Here is a 25372-nt window from a genome sequence, read left to right on the forward strand (position 1 = left end):
GCATGGCAGCCATTTTCCCCCCATTTGGAAGCCATAACGGCAGCGCGTTTGAAGACGAGACCCCTGTACTTGTGGCTTTTCCTCTGAAGAAAGCCTTTTTGTGGGGGGGGGGTAAAGGGGCTTCTCTCTCTGTCTCTGCCAGATTGAGTCCTGTCACAATCAAACGCTGTGTGCACACACCCGCTGCCCCCCGGTTGAGGAATGGTAGCTGCCTGTGTCTTTCGTCTCAGCGGCTCGTGGTAGCGCCAGCGGCTCATGCTCAGATGGGGCCTCTGGCTGCTCCTGCCTTGTAATCAGGAAACCAGAGCGCTCCGGCCCGCCGCAGGGCCTCCACTCACATGACCTGGCCCCGCTAACCACAAGCACTTCATCTGATACTCTGTGGTGAGCCACGCGGAGGGGACAGCGTGTGCCTCCGGGAGCCCCCATTGGCTGGAAATTCTTTGTGTTTTATTTTTTTTCATTTTTGACCCTCCCCTCCCTGTCTTTGATTTGACAGCGTGTTTGAAGGGGAAGGGGGGGGATTTTTAAAGTCAGTGCGCTACAACCGTTCCTCCTGAGTGTGCTCATAAGGGGGAGAGAGAGAGAGAGAAGAGGAAGGGAGGAAAGTAGAGCTTTGGATTATCTCATCGGCACCCGGCAACTGTGTGTGTGTGTGAGTGTCTATATTTATATTGTAAATTAATGTTTTTAAGTGTCCTATTTGTGTAAAGTTTTTTTGTGGGTATTTGAGCACTTTTTAAAAGCACTATACAAGTAAAATAGTATTATTATTATTATTATAATAATAAATTCACAACTTACTAAAATAAAAATGGTACCAGAAGCGTGTTAAAGTGTTGTCTTAGATACTGTGCTATCATGTTCCTGTTTTCTTCAGGTTACCTCTTTCAAAGGAATCCCAAGCTCTATTATACATGTTTCATTCATGTTTGTAGAGCTGAAACAATTAATCGATTACTCAATTAACCGACATCTATTTTGATAATTGATGAATCGGTTTGAAGCTTTTTTCATGATTAAAACGAGATTGTTTAAGCTTCTTAAATGTGAGTATTTTCTTCATTTCTTTGAATTCATTAAAAGTGAATCATGTTGGTTTGTAGACAAAAAAAGACATTTGAGAACATCATCGTTTCCACGTTTGACGGATGTTTTTGACGATTAATCGAGAAAATAATGGACGGATTAATGGATGATGAAAATAATGTTTTTCCTGCCAGGAACTTGTTTATTAAATGAAAGGAACATTCAGAGAGAATTAAAAACTAATTCCCATTTCCCATTCCGTCTTTCTCCAGGAAATCCCTCTGTCCGAGATCCTCCAGGTGGAGCAGTCCAGAGACTACAGTCATCTGGCCCAGGGCAGCAACCTCCACTGCTTTGAGATCATCACAGCGACGATGGTCTACTACGTGGGCGAGAACAACGGCAGTCACTACCACAGCCCAGCCCTGGCTGCCTCAGGTGTGGGCATGGAGGTCGCCCAGGGCTGGGAGAAAGCCATCAGACAGGCCCTGATGCCCGTCACGCCCCAGGCCAGTGTGGCCAGTGCTGCTGGACAGGGCAAAGATCACAGTGAGTCACATATCGCAGCTCTCTGATGATGTTATTTTGTCACGTTTACGTTAAATAGTTCAACTTTGCTTTTAAAATGGTTAACAGGCCGAGACAGCATCCGTTTCTCGAGCTCCAGCGGCTGTGACAGGAAAGCGAGCCTCACTCGGGGACAGAAGTACTTCTGAGTACTTCTCAGAGCCTGTGCACTAACAGTAGAAACGAATAGATTGAAGATCCACATGTGCGTCGTGCTCGGAAATGTCCTAATAGCATGTATTTGGGCCTTTCAGTGTGTAGCATGAAATAAAGTCACACCATATTTAGTGCTACTTGCTCTCATGGTGCATACTTGCAGCATTCAGTCACACGTGGCCTCTCAGATCGATGTTATTGTGTAATAAACTGCTTCATTATGTGGGCCTGTGACTTATTGCATGCAGCTGCGATAAGAAGGAAGGAAAACAATACCACTGACTGACTTAAGTGCTTCATGCGCTGGTAACTTCAACATCATGTGTGTTCTCTTTCAGAGGAGTTGTCCATCAGCATCTCTGTGTCCAACTGCCAGGTCCAGGAGAATGTGGTGAGTGGGCCGTCCTTTTTCCCCCCCTCCCCTCTATTGAGAGCCCAGTGCACATGCATGCATTCAATGTGTTTGTGAAGTAGCTATTGTGGTGACATCAGAAAACGACAGTATACTATATTACACCGTGCCTTTCACTGAAACCCGCGGTGGAAGCCGCACAGAATGGGGAAGCTGCCGTGTTCTTTGTCGAAGGGATTTTTCTGTTTTACTTCTGCAGTGAGCGAAAGTTGGAGGATTTACGGTGATGTAAGCGATACTGATTTCAAATGACAGCGTAATAATAGTAACAGACGACTTTATCTCTGCGCAGGACATTGCCTCGGTGTACCAAATCTTTTCTGACGAGGTGCTGGGATCGGGCCAGTTTGGCATCGTGTACGGAGGTAAGTCTCTCTTTTTCCACGTGCTATTTGTATTTGCTATCGATTCCACTACACCATTCATTTCTATTACATGTCAGGCAAACACAGAAAGAGTGGCAGAGACGTGGCCATCAAAGTCATCGACAAGATGAGGTTTCCTACCAAGCAGGAGAGCCAGCTGAGGAACGAGGTGGCCATATTACAGGTAAGAGAAAAAGTATGAACTCTGACCCCTAGAAAACTATAAATTGTTCACGTTGTAAAATTGTTATTTTTACAACCAGAGATTTTCTAAAATTCCACATGTTTTTGGGGAAGAAATATTTGTGTAAATTCCCCCTCCTCCCACAAAAAGTTCAAGGTAATTTTATTATTCCTGAGGGGTAGTTTCGGCTTACATATAAATATCATCAGTACCATAACACAGCAAATGAATAAAAAAAAACAAAAGAGAACTTGGCACTAGAGCTAATTTAGCAAAAGGCAAAACAGACTTGGACTCTGACGTGTTCTCTGCAAGCATAAACAACACAATGGCACATGACGGAGGGACTGGGGACACTATATAGGGAAGAGGGAATCAAGGGCAGGTGCGAGTGATTACGTAAGGATCACCAGGTGAAGTGCATGAGGGAATTAGGGGAGATGAAGAAACAACGCGACAGGAAGCCATGGACGTTTACCAAAATAAAAGGGGAAGTGAAAATCAAACCCAACACCAAAAGTGGCATGAACTTAACGTGACTTTAAACCTAAACTAAAACAAGAACGGAACTAAGACAAACACACTAGCACATCTGACGCCTCGTGCCACAGTAGCGCTAGTTTTTCTTGACTCATCATCTGGTGTCCCCTCAGAATCTGCACCACCCCGGTATCGTCAACCTAGAGTGCATGTTCGAGACGCCAGAGCGGGTCTTTGTTGTCATGGAGAAGCTGCACGGCGACATGCTGGAGATGATCCTGTCCAGCGAGAAGAGCAAACTGCCCGAGCGGATCACCAAGTTCCTCGTCACACAGGTCTGTGCATTGCTTCGTCTCTTGGTGCCATGTTGTGAACTTTTTAACCAACTTTTCACCAGAATCCTCCGTGACTCTGTGTTGCCTTATTCCCTCTGAAGGAATCATGGTCAAATAAGCTGATAAACGTACATTTGTGTTCTGCCCTTTTCCACTTATTGTATCATCTCTGCAGCTCAATAAAATAAAGAGGTAATGATAAAAGATCAAGCTTTGATGATGTGCACATGCGCTTCATGGGCAAAGCTTTGATGGCAGGATGCTCGGCAAACAGCAGAGAGTCGTTGTGACGCACTAGTGATGAATACACACGCTTAAATTCACAAAGAAAAGACAATACACTGGCTAATTCGACGTTTCTCACTCCTGATCCTCGGGATCCACTGTCCTTCAGGCAGAAAAAACATCTAACGTTGATAAAGACGGAGAAACTCTGGGCTAATTGTTACCCAACATTCTCTTCTTCCTTCATCTGACGTTTCACAGCGATTTCAATAATGTTGGAAAAGGTTGGCCTGGTTATTTTAATGCAAATGAAACGTTACACAATAATATATTTTTAAATGGTATCGTTCTTTACTTCCCGTTTTTTTTATTTTTCTATTTAGCGACTTCTCCCTTTATAGTTTCCCTTCACCCTCTGTTTTTGGGGGATGTTAGCCCGCTGTGAGCCTGAGTCTGAGCTCCAGCTCCGGGGCCTGTTTATTCTTGTGGTGAGCAGATTTGTGTGTGTGTGTCTGTCAGGGTTTTCGGGTTGTTTACGGGATCGGTCGACACGGCATCGCGGCCTCTTCCCTGGCCGGGGATTACAGCCTGCTTTGCGTCGTGGCTTTCGGGGGCTGATTAGAGGAGCAGCAGGCCCCCGCGCCTCTGTGGCTCCCGGGTTCCCGAACAGGAGCGGAGCCATTAACAACAGCTGCATTAGCTGCGGCGGGCCGCGCTCTGATGTGGCGGCGAGGGCTTCTGTCAGAGCCAGGGTCAGGACGGGGTGCTGTGGTTTTGGTAGAGCGCCATGGGCAGACATGCGTGCAGCACTCGCTCATGCCAGTACTCATGAATATAGATGGGATGATGAGACGGGGATCGTGTGTCTTGATGTGAAGGTGCTCGTCAAGATGGAAGTACTTAAGAGCATTAGCGTGCTGTGATTTTTCCATGTGGCGGCAGCGCCGTGGCTTCTATTGGACAGATTATACAAACATGGCTCTGTATATATATATATATATATATATATATATATAACATATTGTATACATGAACACATTTGGACGCTGGTTTAAAGAAAAACAACATCAGACTTGTCGTCGTCTGGCTTTAAGTTGCTAAATCTTTTTCCGACAGATCCTGGTGGCCTTGAGACATCTGCACTTCAAAAACATTGTTCACTGTGACTTAAAGCCTGAGAATGTACTGCTGGCCTCTGCAGAGCCCTTTCCTCAGGTAAGGACGTTTGTGCTGTGCTCTCCTCACTGCTGTGTGGACGTGATGATGACGATGCCGATGGTTTTTTCTTTATCGTAGGTGAAGCTGTGCGACTTCGGCTTCGCCCGCATCATCGGCGAGAAGTCGTTCCGCCGCTCCGTGGTGGGCACGCCGGCGTACCTCGCCCCGGAGGTGCTGCGCAGCAAAGGCTACAACCGCTCCTTAGACATGTGGTCGGTGGGAGTCATCGTGTACGTCAGCCTGAGCGGGACGTTCCCCTTCAATGAGGACGAGGACATCAACGACCAGATAAAGAACGCTGCCTTCATGTATCCACCCACTCCCTGGAGGGACATCTCCGCAGAGGGTAATTTTGTCTTTTTGCTCATTGAATTATTTCTTAGAACACAGAGTTCGAGCCCCGGTTGGAACAAGGGAACTTTCTGCTTTCTGTGTGGTTTTAGGTAAATTGGACACTCTCGATTGAGCGTAGGTGTGAGAGTGTCGATATAGGCAATATAGAGTGTCTTATGTTATTATTTGTGAAATGTGTTGAATTCAAAGTTCACTTTTATGAACAAAAAGAAAAGCGGTAATCTTTGTTACACCTGTGTGTGTGTGTGTGTGTGTGTGTCAGACTGAGACTCAGACATGTGACCTCAGCGCTGCCCTCCCCTCCCACATGTCTGGGTCGTCTGAACCGTTCCCTCCGCGTCTGCCTGTGGTCGAGATGAATCATTTTCAAATCTCCCCCAACTGCCTGAGCTGTAGCCCCTCCCACGTACAGTGTGAAATGTCTGTTGATGTTAATGTGATCCTTTTGTGACCTTTTGCTGCTAACGTGTTAAAACCAAATCCTTTTAGTTTGTTTGTATAAGATCAGATGAGTAACACAGTTACTGCCTGTTGTTTCTTTCACAGCCACAGATCTGATCAACAATCTCCTCCAGGTCAAGATGAGGAAGAGGTACAGTGTGGACAAATGTCTCAGCCATCCCTGGTTACAGGTGACAGATTCTGTTTTTTCCCCCTAAACCTTTAAATGAACACAGTTAATGACTCATTGTTATAGACTGTATATACAAAGTGGACTCTTCTAAGTCTATAGGACCTTGATGTATAACAGCAGCAGATATTTTCCTTTTATGTCAATTTTTTAAAATGGAGGAAAATAGATGATGCTATGACACATATGAGTGGACAATGAAATGATTGACAGCTGGTTGTAGGTGACGCTTCTTAAGATTCTTATAATGACACAAAAGTGCAATATACATATTTAATATCCCATGTTCAACCTCACTGTAAATGCGTCAAAAACTGTGCAGAGAAAACTCAGTCTCTGTCTGTTTTTCATTACTGGCACCATTTTTATACAAGAGTCACCAAACAGGAATTAAAATGAGAAAATACAATATTATTGTCAATATTTAAAATGATAACAATGGCAGAAAGAAAATGTATACCATTAATATCAGTTTTCTCCCAACATGGAGGCAGAAATGACACAACTGTACAGCTTACATGTAAACATTAGGGCTGCAACTAACGGTTATTTTCATAATCGATTAATCTGTCGATTATTTTTTCCATTTTGGTCCATAAAATATCAGAAAACCTTAATAAACGTTGATCGGTGTTCGTCAAACCTGGAAATGCTGATGTTCTCAAACCAAAATGATTCACTTTTAATGATTTCTTTGTTATCCGGAGCAAAGAAATGAAGAAAATACTCACATTTAAGAAGCTTAAACATTCGGAAATCTTGTATCTAGTCGTCCATCCATTTAGTGTTGTTTCAGCTCCAGTAAACATAATACACATCTCCGCGTCTCTCTGTGTTTCCTCAGGACTACCAGACGTGGCTGGACCTCAGGGAGTTTGAGACGAGGCGAGGCGAGCGCTACATCACCCACGAGAGCGACGACGCGCGCTGGGAGGAGTACGCCGACGAGCACCGCCTCGTCTACCCCAAGCACTTCATCATGGCTCCAAACCTGGACGACATGGAAGAGGATCCCTAGCAGCCCGGGGGGGGAGGGGGAACGGAGTGCACCGTAAAGGATCGACACAGGGGACTTTTCGTATGAAGCTTTGGGAGCGCTTGTTTTCCCCCCGTCCTGGACTGTTTGTTGTGGAAACAGAAAGAAGCCGATCAGATGGAGAATTACGCTCCGGAGGAGTGGGAAAAACTCAGAAACGGTGGCTTGATGCACTGCTACGAGCATCGGGCGGAGGAGGAGGAGGAGGAGGAGGAGGAGGAGGCGCACGCAACTGAAACGCATTAAAAAAGTGTCACAGGGAGAGGAAGCGCGTTCTCCCTTTTTTTTCTTTTTGCACAATGTCAAAACATTCCGCGGATTTTCTCGAGAACAATCACAAGCCAAAGAAATACACATGGTGAACTATAGTTCATGTACATACAATTGAGGTGAAGTATGTCTCACACAGAGAGACAGTGAGAGACAGTGAGATCTCATCCCAGGAGTAAAGGGCACCGTTCACAAGGGATTCACAGTCTGAGGATCAAACTCAACTTGAGTTTCTTCTCGTTTCCGAACTGTTTTTTTTGTGAGATTGTCCTTTGACATGAAACTGGAACTATCACATGTATTTTCTATGTAATGTTTTTAATGTATTTTAGTAACTGTGGTAGGTTTTTGCACTATATTACCAGTGAACGTGGTGAATGAATAGAAACACTATTCACTGCGACGCAGCGGTGACTTCAGGTATTTCATTCATTTAAGTTTTCATTTCAGTGTTTTCCAAACTATTTATCTGAAATGAGTGTTTAAACGTTCAGTAAATGCAATAAGGATGATAATAATAATAATAATACTAGTAATAATAATAATGGGGCCACTACCTCTGTTCAGCAGGAGGTTAGAAAGCGACGATAAACTGATTGAATGTTCAGAAAGTGTTAAGACCCCTTCACTGTTCTCTGCGTGTTTGCTTTAAGCTAAAATCCTCAGTCTACACAAAGTGTCCCACCAAGCCAAAGCAAAAAAAAAGACATTTTATGCGTAAAACTGTGTTTTCAATTCTTTATGAATGTACTGTATGTGTTTGTTGCACGGCCGCACACAGCCAACCCAGGTTTTTTTTGTTTTCTTACGTGGAGCTAAATACTGGGGTCCACTTTCCTTGTTTATGACGTCGCTGGGACCCGTTTTTCACAGCCCCCCCTTTGTCTTGGAAAGAAAGTCCAATTCAGTTCACATGGGAGTTTATAGTGCTACAGTTTTATAGTTTGCTTTGTTGGTGTGTTTTGGGAGTACATTCCTGTTTCCTGTTGTCCTTTTCCTGTCTCTGTTGCCGCTGGATTGGCAGGTGTCAGTGTTTTGTATATTTCAGTTCATACCAATGGAATAAAAGAATTTCTTAAGTGAGAATGTAAAGATTTCTTCATGTTGTTGAATTTAACGAGGGATTTCAGTGCATCAATAGCTCGGGCTTGTATGTTGCATCATGGTGTGTGTGTGTGTGTGTGTGTGTTTGCATGCGTGAGTGCTTGTGTAGTGGTTTCACGTGTCAGATCCCGTCCTCAGCAGCTGGATGTGATTGTTGCACCACACCACACCGCGCAGTGCGCCGAGCCAGCCGCTCGCCACAAGGGAGTAATGACACAGTTAAAGAGGGTGGTGGTGGACGTGTGTGTGTGTGTGTGTGTGTGTGTGTGGACAACTTTGAAATCACTCATGACAAAAACGCTGCCGTGGATTCGATTCAAGTATCAAACGTGTGTTTTAACTGCAGCCTGATAAAACTGTCCATTTGTCTCAATGATTTAAAGACGTGACCCGTCTTAGCGAGACCACGTGACCCCATTAACCTTCATCGACAAAAGGAATAATAAAGGAATAATACAACAGCACTGTTAGACAAAATAAAAGCAGAACATAATCAAAGGTAGCATGTGCCGCCTCAGTCATTGAGAGGAAATGTGGAGCAATGTCTCCCTCCTCTGGTTGCATGCTAGTGTTATACATCTATAGTTAATGCTTGTATAATGAATAGATTTCATTTAAAACAAGATAAATAAAGGGTATTTGGAGATTTCACTGTAGCAAGGGGAAAATTGTATGTCTTCCCCTTTAAAATGTGATTTTGTTATGCTTTTAGACACGAGACTGGTGGACTCAAAGTCAATGTAAAGTTTCACAAAAACTTAACTTAATAAGAATTTAAACAAAAAACATTACCATACCTCACTCTTCAGGAGGGTCAAACAAATCTCAATTTGAGTGAACTTAAGCAGAGAATCACAAATAACTTGCTAGGGAAAACTTGACAACGTAACTCTTGGACCAAACATGACTATTTAAGCATGAGGTAAGTGGCAACAGGTGAAAGCAATCAGGGGCGGGGCAGACAAATCACACAAGGGGAGGAAGTCAGGTTACAGGAAATGCATAAGAAAACAAGACATGAGTGACTAAACTTAACAAACTTGAATTACAGATTTTTATTGGTAAATCTGGGTGTGACATTGATGCAGGGTCTGCAAAGTTTCTCGATTCCCCTGAATTTACATTTAAAAGACTTCTTATTGAACTGAAGCTTCATTTTCCATGTACTTGGAAACATGCAGTGAATGAGTGTACCTAATAATGTGGCCAGTATATATATGTATATATATATATGTATATATATATATATATATATATATATATATATATATATATATACATATGCAGAAAGAAATTCTCTCTGCTGCCAGAAGGTGTCACTCTCTGTAGGTTAAGCTACTGAAGTGGTGTGTGTGTGTGTGTGGGGGGGGTTTCTTGGTTAATTTTGGCCCCACTTTAAAGTAAAAAAATGATCATCACGTCATATGAAATTGACTCTGTAAATACCTGAATACATGCAATTTACACGACCTGAAACTGTGCTACTTGACAGAAAGGATCCTGAGGTCTGTGTGTGTTTGTGGAGCAGCTTTGCCTGCTAGCTTCTCTGCAGGTCTCTCGTCACCTCACGGGGAGGTCCGATGATGTGTGTGTGTCACACACGCTCGTCCACCACCACCACCACCACATCCTCTATTCCTCCCCTTCTCCTCTCCTCTCCGCTCCATGCTGGGTATCCATGAGCTCCAGACCAAACAAGCAAACAAACAGAACAACAGAAAAACCCATCACCCAGACAAGGTTGGCCTGAGCTTGGGAGCGAGATGGAGAGAGATCTTGTTTGCTTTCTGGGCCGGTGTCATTTCACTGTGACGGCACAGAGGGCCTCCCAGGACACGGCTACCCACACTTCTGTTTGACTTCCAGCGGGGATCAAGGTGGTCCTCAGTCTACACCGACACATCATCTTCTGACCCAATACACAGCTGGCTGTGTCTGCAGGGCCTGTAGCCTTTACCTAAGCTTATCCACTCCTGCTCAGCTGTGAGCCTGGCCTTTCCTGCGAGTGACATTCAGCCCACGGCCTTTCACGCTCACAATGCTGCCTTTTGCGTCATGACCAGTAAATAGTGATTCATGACTTTTAGTACACACACACACACGGAAATCTGGTGTTCAGCGCTGCGTTACGTCTCATGTTCTTGACAAAGGACAAACGTCCCAGCGCGTTGTTTTTAAATCCAAGTTTGAATGTGTGTTCAAAACATGACAAGTGGTCAAGTTTAGCTTTCAATTCCCCTGCGTGTGAACCTTGTGAATAAGGGCCTAAATAACTGGGGTTATATTGTGTACATCTGCTGGGAATACACGTAAAATTGCCCGTTATGCTTTAAATCATAGTCATTTAATGGCAGAGTATGTCATTTATGCTGCCGGGGGTTAAAGTTTCATGATATTGGGAAGCAGTGTTGGATCATGGGAAATGGTTCCCCTGTGTGTTTTTGCTTTATGGGGACGGCTAACGGAAGACACTGACGTCTCATGGGGAACTGTCCAGGTTAAAGGCCTAAATCAAACCTTCTGCATCCTCGTACAGAACATCTGAGTGTAAACGTGACATACGACATCTTGAGGTCCGAGTTTTTAGACTGTGTATTGCAGGGGCGGACGAGGTCAAAGCTGCATGTGTGGTGTCTGGTCGGCAACAACGCCGAGTCCTTTTTCCCTTTTGTTGTGAAAGCTGTGGAGAGAGGAAATGAAAAAGCTGGCCGACGGTTTCCTCATCTGGGAAAATGCAGATGAGCCGCATAGGTACGTTTGATTTGCTGACTCCAGCTGTGCCGGGAGAATTCCCCCCCTGACCCGCTCTGTGGATCGGTTGCCGTGTGAAGCCACATGAACCCCCTGCAATACACACCCCCACCCATCGAAAAGGACAGGCCATTGAACTCTCAGGCAAGTGGCAATATTTGCTCACCTGAAATACACACATCTGGTCAGGGTGGGCTTGGGGGAACTCGTAGAGAAGGAGCCCTTGATGCAGCTGTGGCCTGGAGAAAGACCATACCAGGAAGTTTTGTGGCAGCAGAGGGGCGGGGGGCAGTCTTGGCAGGGGGCTGTTTAGCGGCGGTGGCCCTATTGTCTCTTTAAAGAGGCAGGGGCCTTATTTGTTCGAAGCTGCAGGAGGCTGATGAGGTGCTAATCTGCTGAGTGGCCATGTCATAGGGCCTCTGTTCCCAATAGTCTGTTAGCTGTCAGGGCCTGTAAAAAAGCCACAATTTACTGGCTCCTGGCCGGGACTCGGCCATCGGCGTCCGCGGGTAAGCAAACACAGATTGGACACTTATGTTGTTGCTCTGAGGGCAGGCTTTAACCACCAGGCTCCTGGGGTGACATAGGCGGCCCCCTTTCAGATCCTCTTCAAGAGTTGTCAGCCCCCTCTATGCTGCTCTGTAAACACAACAAATTAGCCATCTGCATATGGATGGACACTCAGGAAGGAGACTGGTGGACGTAAATGCTCGACTCTAACGTGGGACCAGATGAGGGAGAGGAAAAAAAGAATCCCTCTATCAGCTTTTAATTTCTATTCTAATGCATAAAAACAAAGATAGTTAGAGAGATTAAGACGCAGGGATTGGCCATGTGACAGCGGTGAGTCTCTGTCCGAGACAGCTTGAGGTTTTTTTTTCTGCCTTTGAGGCAGGGGGATAATGAAAGTGAGATGGATTTGGGTCAGCAGTCAGAGGTAATCCCAAAGTTGAATTTCCTCATCAGCCAGGAATACAGATAAGACGGCAGCAGATATGAACCCCACTCTCTGAGTGACTGATGGAAAAAGGAAATGGGAAAAGAAGAAGCCTCTCTCAGATGTAGAACTCAGATGTGTGTGTGTGTGTGTGTGTGTGTGTGTCCTCTCAAGAGGCCTCTCAGAGACACACGTTTGAGGAAATTGACCGTTGTCACGATCAGGGGAAGGCACTCCATTAAACGGCCATATTTCATATCAGTGAGCGGTTGATTAATTAATTTAACTGTCATGGACAGGGTGTGTTTGTGTTTTATTCCCACGTCCCTCGAGTCATTTAGGATTAGAAAGACCATTAAGGACACAGATTTTTTTTTTTTAATCATCACACTGGGTTTGCCCTCTCGTCCGCCCTGACGGGGATCTGACAGCATGGCGGGCCGAGAGTAAACGGCAATAACTCATCACGGATTATGGCACGGGCTCGATTGTGGTGATATTTAGACACAGAGCTTCCCATGGGAGCCGGGCACTTTAATTAGCATAGCACGACTAGCCCCCCTCCCGTTTTAATTGCCTCCAGTCTGTGATTAAATGTGTATTGACTCTGCAGTTGGTCCACTAATGAATAACAATGTGCTGATTTGATGATATTAAATCTTTGGGGCTCTAATACACAAACCATCCCATGTTGCTTTGAAAGTTCAGACAAGGAAGCACACTTTTCAAGCTAATCCATATTAGCTTGTTTGTAATTTGGAGTATAGAATTAACCTTTAATTCACATCAAGAATGAATATACACATAAAAATAGTCACTTCTTTCTACATAACAATCTGTACAGCTCCTTTTAAAAAGGTCTTATTCTTTTAAAAGTCCATTAATGTTGTCATCTGGCTGTGAAATCACTTTGTTTTCTATTAACGCTGTTTATAAATGGTGGTCATTTGTTCATAAACGATAAGTTTTGACTGATTTAATCTCTTTTCTATCTCATTGATGATCTATAAAAACAAACCCTGTTCATGTATATTAGACATTTACACACTCACTCTTCAGTGCTCTGTGTTTCCGATGGGATTCCACCTTCTACTCCTGTGGTCTCATAGATAAACTGTCACCTTGTTTGATAAATGACGGGCAGCGGTCAACACATAGGGTCCCTTTACCATGACAATCTGCAGCGGCCTGGATACAGTCAACAGAAAACATATCGAATGGCATTCCCCTCGCCCCCACATTCCTCTCAATATCAAACGGTGCATATTTGAGGATGTCCTTAGTGCGTTTACGTGTGTGTGTGTGTGTGTGTTTGCTCCCTGACCCATGCACCGGGGGCCAGTGCAATAACTCTGGACTCCCTCCCACTGCATCTTCCTGCACTGACCACACTCACTTTTTATTTAGCCGGGGTTGTGTGCCTTCCCAGTCCGGGCCGCTTTTCAGATTCATTTCCAGGTAAACACAGTGTGGCCAGCCACAAACCTGTGGCCAACAGGCGTTGTCACAGCTGTGGCAGATAATGGCAAGTCCAAACTCCAGCCTGGCTCTGGAATGTTTACTGTCACCACAGGCAAGTTGGCAGCAAACACATTTTTTTTTCTCTCTCTTGGAGAGAGTGGAATACGCTCTCGTTATTATTAATTTATTTTGATGAATCACATGCTTAACCCTTTGCCCCGTGCTTTTGTGTGTGACTCAGTGCATTCACGGAAAAAAGAATCTTTAGATTTCAGATGCTTACTTTGAAAGTTGAAACTTAAAGTTAACACATTCCTGCCAACAACTTCTGGGTGTTTGAAGGAATGCTCCATGAGATCCTTCCTCCTCTTCCTCAGAGCAAGACCCCCCCACACACACACACCAGCACCCAGACACTGAGCAGCATCTGTGCCAGAAAAGGTTGTCATTTTTTAGGGCCTTGTTCACACTCACGTCATGCTTTCACTTCTTTAAATGACCCATTAAACTTTTAACACTCAGTGTTTGCCCCCCATCATAATCAGTGGAAGGGTTAGCACCTGGGACGTGTGAAATGTGACACAGATGATCATCATGGAGGCTGAATGATGAGCAAACCAAGCCTGAGGGGAGCAGAGAGGAGAACGGACGCACCAGGCACTGGGAGTAAAGTCAACCTTCCAGAAACAACACATCTCATTTACGTCTCATTTGTGTGGTAGTGGTAGATCACAGATTCACAGCTCACACATGCACAGATTAAAATGTAATGAGAAATGATAGATTATTTAAGAGGGGGTTGGCTTTCTTACTATATTACTTTAATAAAATCATAATACATTTTTTTTTTTTGCTTAAAAACCTAATTGTTGATATATGTTGTTCATTTAACACCAATGTCCAGAAACAACTGCAAAGATTTAGTCTTGTAATGTTTCTTTATTCACTAGTCGTTAAATCCGGGTACAAATTTGAAGACTGTTCTTCTCTAAATGTTTTTAAAATAATCTCATAATTCCCAGCTTTTTGCATTGTCTTTTATGTATTATTGTTGCTACCTTATTCCTCTTTTGTAAGTCGCTTTGGATAAAAGCATCTGCTAAATGCTTAAATGTAAATTGCTGTAAATTGCCATTGTTGTCTGCCTATAAGCACATGCAGTATATTTTATGTTTTGTGACTTTTAAATGACTTTTTAACATTTTTTTTTAAAGTTTGATAATGAGTGCAATGAGAATTTTTGGAGAAAATTTATTTTTCATGTTTTATTTATATTGCATAATGTGTGAGGTGTGATGTGTGAGCCTTAAATGACCAAATCCTTCGTTGCAGCGGAGGCAGATGCTGTTCATCATCATGTATTGATTGTACAAATAGAACCAATATGTTAAAATGTCCCAATCACAGTAGGACGACCACACTGAGACCTGGACACATTTATATGTAATCTGCTCACACACACACACACACACACACACACACACACACACACAGGATTTGCTGAGTTCTGTTACCATGGAAGAAAAATTGGTACAAATTAAACGATGAGGTTTATTAAGGACAAACCAAACAAACGAGTCACATTTTCAGCTCTCTCTGGCGAGATGTTGTGAAACACACATCACAGACTCATGTTCCTCTGTGACCTTGCACAGAGGACACCGACCGTTGCCCAACTTTCTTGCACCTCATGTGAAAAGGCCACCAGAACAAGAACAGCTCTTCATGTGAGACTGAGGACACTGAGGACACTGAGGACACACACACACACACACACACACACTACAGCAGCAGAACAGGTGAAACTGGAGTCATGGTGACATTTTTTTTTTTGTTTGTGTTTTTGACTAAATCCAAAAATGTGACCTTCACCCATGTGGGAGGACCCATGAGGCAGGTTGATGATTAACAGTGGAATTAGCTCCATGTCTCATTCAGGAACACAATGTCAAGTGGGTCAAGGACCATCAGAGAGGGTCTGTGTATAAATATATGTATATATATATATATATATATATATATATATATATATATGTATCTATATATACATATATATATGTATGTATAGTATATGAAAAAAATCACACACACACTTAGATTTGGTCATAATTCAGCAACAGTGAAGACTCATTTAAGCTCACATTCACCAGCACATATTTGCTCTAGTCACACAACATATGGTGTAACACACACACACAGATTTAATTTAAATATTCTATATTTTTTTAAATACATTATTCATGAGTGCAGCGTTTATTGTCATTTTATACGAGAGCCTATACATGCTCAGCATCCCTAATACATGATAGACGCAGCTCGACAAATATGGTGCACCTGATTATTAAATATTACATTCATAGAATTAAACATGTCATTTCAAAAAATAAGAATCTATTTTTTTTTTATTTAAAAAAAAAGTGAAGCCGAGAAGGCGCAGATTTGACGATTTCCTGCTCTCCAACTGACGCAGTCCTCAATCCTCAAACACACACAGTCACACACAGGTTTTTTCTCATGATCTCATTTCCAAGTTAAGCAGACTCTCTGTTAGTCCCTCGTCAACACGACAGGGTTTACTCGCCTTTACTAATGGGGCTCTATACTGATAGTTATGCTCTTGCGTAAATATGCAGTCAAATAGATGTACAACCAGTGACACGTGGCTGGCACCGGACTGCAGCCTCACCTTGATGTTTGTGTCGCACAAATATACAGTAGAGAGAGACAAGCGGGAGCAAGTGAAGGAGTTTCCACTATTATTTGAAGAGCGTCCCCTATTTGAACACAACTCATTTAAAAGCATTAGGGTTTATATAAAGTGTACATTCTATTTAACAAGCAAAGCGGTGGGTAAACAGACAGAGTTTGTGCTTTGATAAGCTGCGTAATGACGCCTTCATTTATTTGCGTTCATTTAGTATGAATGCAATTTATACTAATGCTCTTTATTGTTTCTGAAAAATGTGGATTTTAAATTTCAAAGAAATTGGAAAAAAAGGACTATTTTCTTTTTTCTCTTGTGCCACAAACAGCCCCAGTCAGTTGGAGTCAATAACCGAGAGAGGGCGCTCTGAAGCTGTGTCTGCCATATTCAACATTAATTAAAGCGTTTGGAAACAGTAATGCACACATCCAGGTTAGTAAAGCAGAACAAAGTCTCATCTATCAGCAAATATTAGCGACATTATTCAGGGAAAACATGCCAATGGATGTAAAAGCTGCAGCTGCAGCTTTTTTTATATTTGTATTTGTGTATTTTACTGGAGCACAACTGTGAAGAATCTGGGGGAAAGTGATGATATAATCACTATTATCACACATTTTAGTTTTTTTTTATCAAAACGTGTTTAAATGATGTGAATTGATGAACATGCAGACTCATAGCAGTGAACCATTTCTTAGGGCGTTTAAAATCACAACAGGCCTAAACACACAATTTATAAAGCAGCAAAATCCTTTCACTAAATATTTTGTCCAAATAATGATTTCTTTCTGTTAAAGATACATGTGTTGTTGGATTATTTGACCTTAGTATCATTTACACTGTTGCTAAAACAGTAAAAACATGTGTATTATATAATTCCAGACTATAAATTCAAATAATATAATAAAAAAATGTATGATTTTTTTTTAAGCTCAGATGAAATGGACTAATCATATTTGGTGAGGATGCGCGTGATGAGAAGCCACGCCGTGGAGGAGCGACACACATTCCTTTTATGGCTCTCCTTTAAAAAACAAAAAAAAAACACAATACGATGAGTTTATAATGACGCTTTTCATATGAAACTGTTCTTTTCAGACAGCGAAGGTGTACAATTGGGGAGGTGGTGGTGGTGGGTGGGGGATGAGGTGGTGGTGGGTGGAGGGGGAAGCTTGAGGAGTCTCACATCTAGGTGCGAGGAGATTATTCAAATAGGGCCCAAGGCGTAGAAGTAGGGATTGGAGGCTTGCCTGGCGCACAGAGCTATATCACAGCGCTAACAGGCAGCTCGGAGCGTCATTTGAACTCTAGTCACTGACAGACGCGTCTCACTGCTGGGCTGCAGGAAGACACACATGCACCAGTCCTCGACGACGGGACACGCCGACGACCCACGCGCACCCAGTGGTCCCCAGTCACCTGCTATTGGGGAGACTTTTGGCTTTTCCTCAGCTGGGACACGCTTTGTAGAAAGTCCTCCATGATGCTTGGAGCAGTTAAAATGGAAGGACACGAACACACCGACTGGAGCACCTACTACGCAGAGCCCGAGGTGGGTACCTTAAATATATAGATATATTTTTCCCCCCTCGTCTAAAGCCGATCCCATTTTATACAACTCAATATTAGCCCTGAGATAATATTAACTTTGTGATCAAATATTGACTTGAGGCGCCTCCAAATCCTCCCCCATCTCCACGCAGCGCGCTATCCTAACAAAGTTGCTTGACATGTAAGAGGGGAGGAGGGAGGAGGGGGCGCCTTTTATTATTATTATTATTATCATTATTAGTAGTATTATTATTATGTCGGATTATAATTTCGTGAATCCAAAAAGTATATTTTCGAAACAGGATTATTATTATAATTCCCTGCTGGGCGGCGTCTCCACTCTACAAACACCCGCGCTGTTTGCTTTTTGGTGCGGATGTGATTTAAATATTTGCGCTGCAGTCACTTTTTTTTGTGTCAAGTGTCAACATTTTCATCAACTATGTACTTTCTTATTATTTGTGCAGCGGATTATTGAACTCGCTCTATAGAATTGGGTTGTTTTAATTCTGATTCTATTTTATGTAAATGCATTTTTTGCGCATTAAATGCGTTAATTATAAGATAAATAATGTGTTTTTGGGTTAAAGAAAAATAAGGATGTGTGTTTTTCTTTCATGTGCTTGTGTCCCATGAAACTCATGAGTGTCTTTCTTTCCCCCGCTCACTGACAGTGTTACACCGCGGTTGGAAACATGAACACAGGCCTGGGAATGAATTCTATGAACACATACATGAGCATGCCCGGCATGAGCACCAGCGCCAACATGACGGCCAACTCCATGAACATGTCCTACGTCAACACGGGCATGAGTCCCTCCATGACCGGCATGTCGCCCGGCACCGGAGCCATGAACGGCATGGGCGCGGGCATGACGGCCATGAGCGCAGCGCTGAGCCCGAGCATGAGCCCCATGACCGCGCAGCCCGCGTCCATGAACGCGCTGACATCCTACAACACCATGAACGCCATGAGCCCCATTTACGGACAGTCGAACATCAACAGGTCCAGAGACCCAAAGACCTACCGCAGGAGCTACACACACGCCAAACCCCCGTACTCCTACATCTCCCTCATCACCATGGCCATCCAGCAGTCTCCCAGTAAGATGCTGACACTGGCCGAGATCTACCAGTGGATAATGGACCTCTTCCCTTTTTACCGTCAGAACCAGCAGCGCTGGCAGAACTCCATTCGCCACTCTTTGTCCTTCAATGACTGTTTCGTCAAAGTGCCCAGGTCGCCGGATAAACCCGGCAAAGGCTCCTTTTGGACTCTGCACCCGGACTCCGGGAACATGTTCGAGAACGGCTGCTACCTGAGGAGGCAGAAGCGCTTCAAGTGCGACAAGAAGATGGTGAAGGAGGGCGGACGCAGCAAGGGGGGAGACGGCGGCTCCTCCAACAGCAGCTCCGAGAGCTGCAACGGCAACGAGTCCCCGCACTCCAACCACTCCTCCAGCGACCACAAGCGCTCTCTGTCGGACATGAAGACGAGCCAGGCGCTGAGCCCGGAGCACGCTGCTGCTGCTGCTGCTGCAGCCGCCGCCGCTGCCGCCGCCGCCTCGCCGGTGTCGCAGGGGCAGCACCTCATGTCGCAGCATCACTCGGTCCTTGCGCACGACGCGCACCTGAAGCCGGAGCACCACTACTCCTTTAACCACCCTTTCTCCATTAATAACCTCATGTCGTCGGAACAGCAGCATCACAAAATGGACCTTAAGACTTACGAGCAGGTGATGCATTACTCCGGCTACGGCTCCCCGATGGCCGGGGCTTTTTCCATGGGCTCCATGGCGGGGAAAGCCGCTCTGGATTCCTCATCCATACCTGACTCATCTTACTACCAAGGCGTGTATTCCAGGCCGATCATGAACTCCACATAAACTGACCCAGATGTGGATTTTCCTGCCCTTTCAATTTGTACATTTGTATAAAAAAAAACAAAAATATAGAGTTTGTGTACAATATGTATTTCAGATATTTTTTTGATGTTTCCCACCGTTTTTAGTTGTCGAGTTTGTTAGTAGCTTAATTATTTTTCAGAAAGGGTTGTTGATGATAATGATGATAATGATGATGATGATGATGATGATGATGATAATAATTAAAGACAAAAAAATGATAATGATGATAATGTGACGAGATCTGTTCAGAGGTCAGGCTTCAGGAATGGACCCAAAGACAAACAGAAAACTTGCTGTAAAAATAAATAGCCTCCATCTGCATATCAAGGATTCCGACATGAATTTAAATGATGCCTCGCAGGATTTCTTCAATCATTTGTGTGATTCCTATTTATGGCTTGTATATGTGTATTCTTGTAGTGACAAGAACAGAATCTATATTAAAGTGTTATTGGTTTTGTTTCCTGAATATGAGTGTTCGACCATTCTTATTATTATTATAATAAAAAACTGGCTGTTAATCGAATATAACAACATATCATTGTAAGCAGAGATATTTCACATTAATACTAAATTGAATTCGTTTATAATGAATAACAACGACTATTTTTGAAGAGCAGCTTATTTTACAACATGCATAATAACCCATACTAACAGAAAAGACATGCATAATGTAACAAACAACATTAACACACATGCAGCCACCACATACAAGCAGGAAGATGCCTGACTGTCTCAGAAGGATTATTGTTTTCTTTTAAATTCTGGCCATCAGTGTTGCTGTGTGCTGTTTTGACAAGGCGCATATTTTCAGCACGGATTAATAGATTTGTTGGACAACACTGAGCACAATGCTCTCAGTTTGTCAATTCTGAACATGTCAACAAAAGCCAGAAACCAACACACTCTCCATTAATCCCAAACATAAATGTGGGATATATAGTTACAGGGGGGGAAAAGTTTATCCAGCACATCCAGTCACTCTCTGTCATATCTTTGGAAATTGTTGTGGTCGAGAAGAAAGAAATGGAATATTCAGAAGTATAAAAAAAACCCAATAAAGTGCAAATAAAATCTATGCACTCTATTAATCCCAAATATATAGTGATAGATTATATAGAAGGGGAAGTTTATCCAACACTTTTGGAACTGAGAAACATAAAAATAAACAAGAGGTAAATACAAATGACACCTAACATAAATGCATACACATATATGATATTATGCATATCATTTAGTGTCATAATAACGTTTTTTTTAATCATCAACCATTTTAATGCGCGCATGCACATATACAATAAAGTTAATAAGTGAGACTACACACACGCACACACACACACACACACACAGCAGTTTAGATCAGTGACTAAGATTAAGTGTCATTGTCACATAAAACAGGCTCCCGTGGTGCAGGAGAATGGCTGCTGCAAAAGGAGGCTGATTTGGGAACAGAGCCGCCTTCAATGTGCTGCTCTAACTTCTATCCCCACAATCTGGGGCTCCATTGTCTGCCGCCTATTTTAAAAGTAGTCGGGCCCTCCCCTCTTGTTAGATAAGATAGGCTGTAGTTGTCTTCCACATGAATCAGGACACCCCCAAACCTTCCTCCTCCACCTCCATCTCCTCCTCCTCCTCTTGCCTGTGTTCTCCCCCGCTGAGCTCACATCCAAGGCCAGGAGAGTGTGGTGCACATTTTTTCCCTGCACCTCTCGCAGCACCACATGACACCCTTCGCCTTCTGAACACGTAGCGGCCTAAAGTGTGCGTTTATTCTCCAGACCCTCTTTACAGATCGCACTTTAAACAGCGTGATCTGCGAATAAACAAAGCCAGTAAACAATGGAGTGGAGGCTATGCCCACATATAGGGAGAGTACACACACACACACACACACGCACGCACGCATACACACACACACACACACAGAATTGCACAAGTGTAAACTTTGAATAGGACGCAGCAGCGACTCTGTAAATTTACACAGACATTAAATTTCGTTCTATTCATTTTTAGACATATAATGCTAAGCTGATTTTTTTTATAGCACACTGATCGATATCTCTGTAAAATAATCATTTTTTTTTAACTAGCGGGGCAGTGAAATCTTTGCTTTGTGCTAAAGTCAACAGTGACAGAGTTTGAGCTCAAATAAATGCCGTGATGTCTGGAGCCCTTTGCAGAAGGCAGACGGCGAGCCTCTACAATGGGCTCCTGTGTGGCTTGCCAGCAACAAGCACCGGCTATTTTTGCACAGGTATGAAGCATTTAATTTCTATATCATCTTCATTATCTTCTCCTTTTTCTTTTTAAATAGAAAAATAACTTGGATATGTGTTATACTGCTGCATGAGATGCTCTCTGTGGGACGCGGATGAGGAGGAGGGGGTGCAGTGGACGTGGAAAGGGGGGGCAGAGGCTGCTGATATCCTAAATTCATGAGAGAAAGGAAACGTATTGGATTTTTTACGACAGGGTGGCGCAAAGCTGCACGACGAGATCTGCGGCTTGATTGTGACTGAAGTTTTTCTTTCTTTCTTTCTTTGTGTCTCTTTGAGTTGAGTGATTTTGCTGCACTGCACGAGAAGGTGAAAATAATAATAATAATAATAATAATAATAATAAAAAAGAAAATGATCGATTTTATTTTATGCAGAGGATGCAAAAAAAAACCAACTAAATTAAAGCACCAACATTTCATCAGTATGAAGAAAATGCGAACATGCAATTCTACGCGAGAAACTACAGCGCGTGTGTTAACTTGCTCAGTGAAATATGAGACTTCTTGAGATGGATTTTTTTGCAGTACATGCGGCGGATCGATATCATCATTGCTGCAGCTGATGCTTTGAAATATAACATTTTATATTATAAAAACATTTTAAATGGCCCTTTTAAACCACTAATTTTATGCTTTTTTAAATATTTCATATGTTTTTTTCCCTTGTTCATATTTAAAGCAGCTAGAATACTAATGTTGATTGACAACTTTTAAAAATTTGAATTATTTGTACCCCTTCAAATTATTTTTAATATGATAATATATTAATGTATATTCGTATTAATGTGGTATTATTATTAGTAGTAGTATAAATACACTATAATGATGGTGTTATTATGGTTATAATAATATATACTGTAATATAATGTTATAATCGTAATAATAATATTAACAACAACAACAACAACAACAACAATAATAATAATAATAATAATAATAATAATAATAATAATAATAATATTATTATTATTATAGCAACGGAATAAAAGGACCGTCCAGCCTGTTGATCCCCTTTTAGCCGCGCTAACCTGATTTCTCTGCATTTCTTCTGTGCGCGCATTTGCATGTTTCTTGATTAAGGCCTGGCTGTCAGTGCGCTTTCTCTCTCTCTCTCTCACACACACACACACACACACGGACTGAGCATTGGCACAAACACCTCTGGATTTTGGCTGAAATTTTTTTATTATACCTAAAAATAACCTGGCTTTGTTGGACATGAAATAATATTAAAGCCTGTATAAAAATCTACTAATCCTTTTTTTATTTGTTAGGCCTTAATAATTTAATCCAATCTAATAAGTGATTTGCCGCCCCCCTTTTTCTTGTCCATGCCTTTAAATAATTGTCCTCAAATCTCCCGAGTGAGAAATTGTACCTACAGCAATGCATTTTAATGGCAAGACGGGTTTGGGCCTCATTGTTCAATGAGTGACTCAGTACAGTATAAGCCATACGCGCATCCACCCATGGGCGTCAGCTGGATTGAGTGGCGCACGCGGGCGCCATTAGTTTTACGCATCAAAGAGATGTAAGAAAAAAAAAACAAAAATAGTTGTATGTGGAATATTCCATTTGCGGCAGCCCTGCACATGAGTGTAGAACAGTGTGGTCATCGGGGCCTGCATCTAATAAAGCGCTCGGCTCATCTGTCTGCATGTTATTAAATCAGGTGTAAAGTCAGTGCAGGGATTCAGACGCGGTGCTGTGTGGCGCAGGGTGTCTCTCTCTCTCTCTCTGTCTCTTTCTCTGCTGCTGCACCTATAGGCTCTGCAGCGAGCGCTGCAGCCCGCGCACTGGAACACCCAAGTAGATCTGTCTCCAAGGCGACAGCGGGACACCGGTCCAACAAGCTGTAATTCTGTCTCAGCCTTTTGCAGGGGAGGGACCGTCCACACTAGCCCGTTTTAACTCCCCTTTCACCAGAAATACTCCTAATCCCATATCTTAGCAAGGCAAACTGCCGTCCCTCAGTATATTAAAGGGACCACAAAGTCAAAACTCAAAAGCCACCCATGGTTTCTCAGCAGGAGGCCCCGTCCCGGTGAGAGACGCTCCGTCCTCCCGTCTGTCCGTCCATCCGTCCACCTCTGCCGTATGTGTCTCCCATTTTATTCGCACTTGTTCACTCAATAAATCTGTCAGGGTGTTATTGCTTCTCTTCTTCTTCTTCTTCTTTTTTTATTAAGGCACAGAAGTGTGTGAGGGGAAAACACACACCTCCACATGTCTGTTGATATTAACGTTTGATTCCAATTGAAATCCGTTTGAATTTATGACAGTATTTAAAATAACAAGTCTGTTATTTAAGGCTACTATATGAAGGACAATTTTGGTTTCTATACATCTTTCACAAATCGTCAGTGCATTTATTACTGGTAAATGTGCACCATTGTGAGAGTAAATTGAGGCACAAAATAAATAACACATTTAAAGTTTTCAAAGCAGCCTGGACAACATCAAAAACGGTCAGTCCAGACCATAATTCAATTGTCATTTATACAAATGATAAACAGTTATAATCAAACCATCAGAAATCTCCACTCGAGGATGTAAATATGTGTAGGCGTGCATTTATTTGACCTTAAATTTAAATTTCAGTCAATATAAATGATTAGAATGATAGAAATCGATATATTGTATCTTGCACTGCAACATTATCTTTGAAAAGTTGAACGCATGATTAGGAAAATACTAACACTTTCTTTCATTTCATATAAAAGTCATTTTGAATTCATATTTTTTGTTTTGTTTCAAATTGAAGTTGCAGGCTAACCATTTGGGAATTTTGCATTCCCAATTTTAGACACTGCAGTTCATGTCTAATTGTTAGTCTGTTGACTCTTATGAAGGTAGAGAGTGTTTTTTTTTTAAACAAAGAGTCCTAATCTTTCACAGTGTAATGAGGGATTTACAGAAGTGCATCACAGTCACAAACACATACTCTCCTTTGCACTCATTCGCAGAAAAATAGGACTCCTTCCTCCTATATTTTTAACAATATTTCATCTTTACTAAAGATGACAAATGAACTGTTCTGAAGAGTTTTACAGCAAGTGACGTGGCTGTTAATAAGAAAGTGAACGGCCGCACAAGGGCCTCGCAGGTTCAGAGGAGTGAGAGAGAAGGATGTGCAGGATGGACAGGGTGAGAATGCGGCCAATGGCTGTGATGTGTCTGCAACTCTTCTGACACGACCATGTGACATTCCAGTGCAGGACTCCTTCATGTCCTAAGAGAGGGAGAGCGAGAGAAAGAGAGCGGTCCATCAACAATACCCATTGAGTACTGGTGAGGCAGCAGCTGGTGGGATGTGCACTGACCTAAAGGCAATCTATTCAGGCCAGCACGGGTGCCTCTCACTACCCTGCTGCTTTTATATGCCTGGAAGTGGATGGATGGCCAGTGTTTATCCTT

The 25372-nt window shown here is 42.9% G+C and overlaps 2 protein-coding genes across 3 annotated transcripts in view; both read left to right on the plus strand.

The window, feature by feature from the left end:
* Nucleotides 1–8348, plus strand: part of prkd3 (protein kinase D3) — a 34680-nt gene extending 26332 nt beyond the window's left edge. For both annotated transcript variants that reach the window (XM_044047819.1, XM_044047820.1), the window contains exons 11-19: nt 1302–1578; nt 2091–2143; nt 2457–2529; nt 2607–2713; nt 3367–3528; nt 4870–4968; nt 5050–5317; nt 5872–5957; nt 6801–8348. In XM_044047819.1, the coding sequence (XP_043903754.1) occupies nt 1302–1578; nt 2091–2143; nt 2457–2529; nt 2607–2713; nt 3367–3528; nt 4870–4968; nt 5050–5317; nt 5872–5957; nt 6801–6974 (1299 nt within the window). In that variant the 3' untranslated portion in view covers nt 6975–8348. The remainder of the gene's footprint in view (nt 1–1301; nt 1579–2090; nt 2144–2456; nt 2530–2606; nt 2714–3366; nt 3529–4869; nt 4969–5049; nt 5318–5871; nt 5958–6800) is intronic.
* A 9108-nt stretch (nt 8349–17456) lies between these two features.
* Nucleotides 17457–20146, plus strand: foxa2 (forkhead box A2). Its single transcript, XM_044047030.1, has 2 exons — nt 17457–17771; nt 18445–20146. The coding sequence occupies exons 1-2, from the start codon at nt 17700–17702 to the stop codon at nt 19654–19656; spliced, it is 1284 nt and encodes a 427-aa protein (XP_043902965.1). The 5' UTR covers nt 17457–17699; the 3' UTR covers nt 19657–20146.
* Nucleotides 20147–25372: the final 5226 nt, after the last annotated feature.

This window comes from Solea senegalensis, linkage group LG16 (assembly GCF_019176455.1).
Source record: "Solea senegalensis isolate Sse05_10M linkage group LG16, IFAPA_SoseM_1, whole genome shotgun sequence".
Lineage (NCBI taxonomy): Eukaryota > Metazoa > Chordata > Actinopteri > Pleuronectiformes > Soleidae > Solea > Solea senegalensis.

Bases quoted from the DNA above. Each gene is read 5' to 3' on its own strand.
- foxa2 (XM_044047030.1), top strand. From the start codon at position 17,700: ATGATGCTTGGAGCAGTTAAAATGGAAGGACACGAACACACCGACTGG. The intron at 17,772-18,444 runs GTGGGTACCTTA...GCTCACTGACAG, and splicing joins CCTACTACGCAGAGCCCGAG to TGTTACACCGCGGTTGGAAA.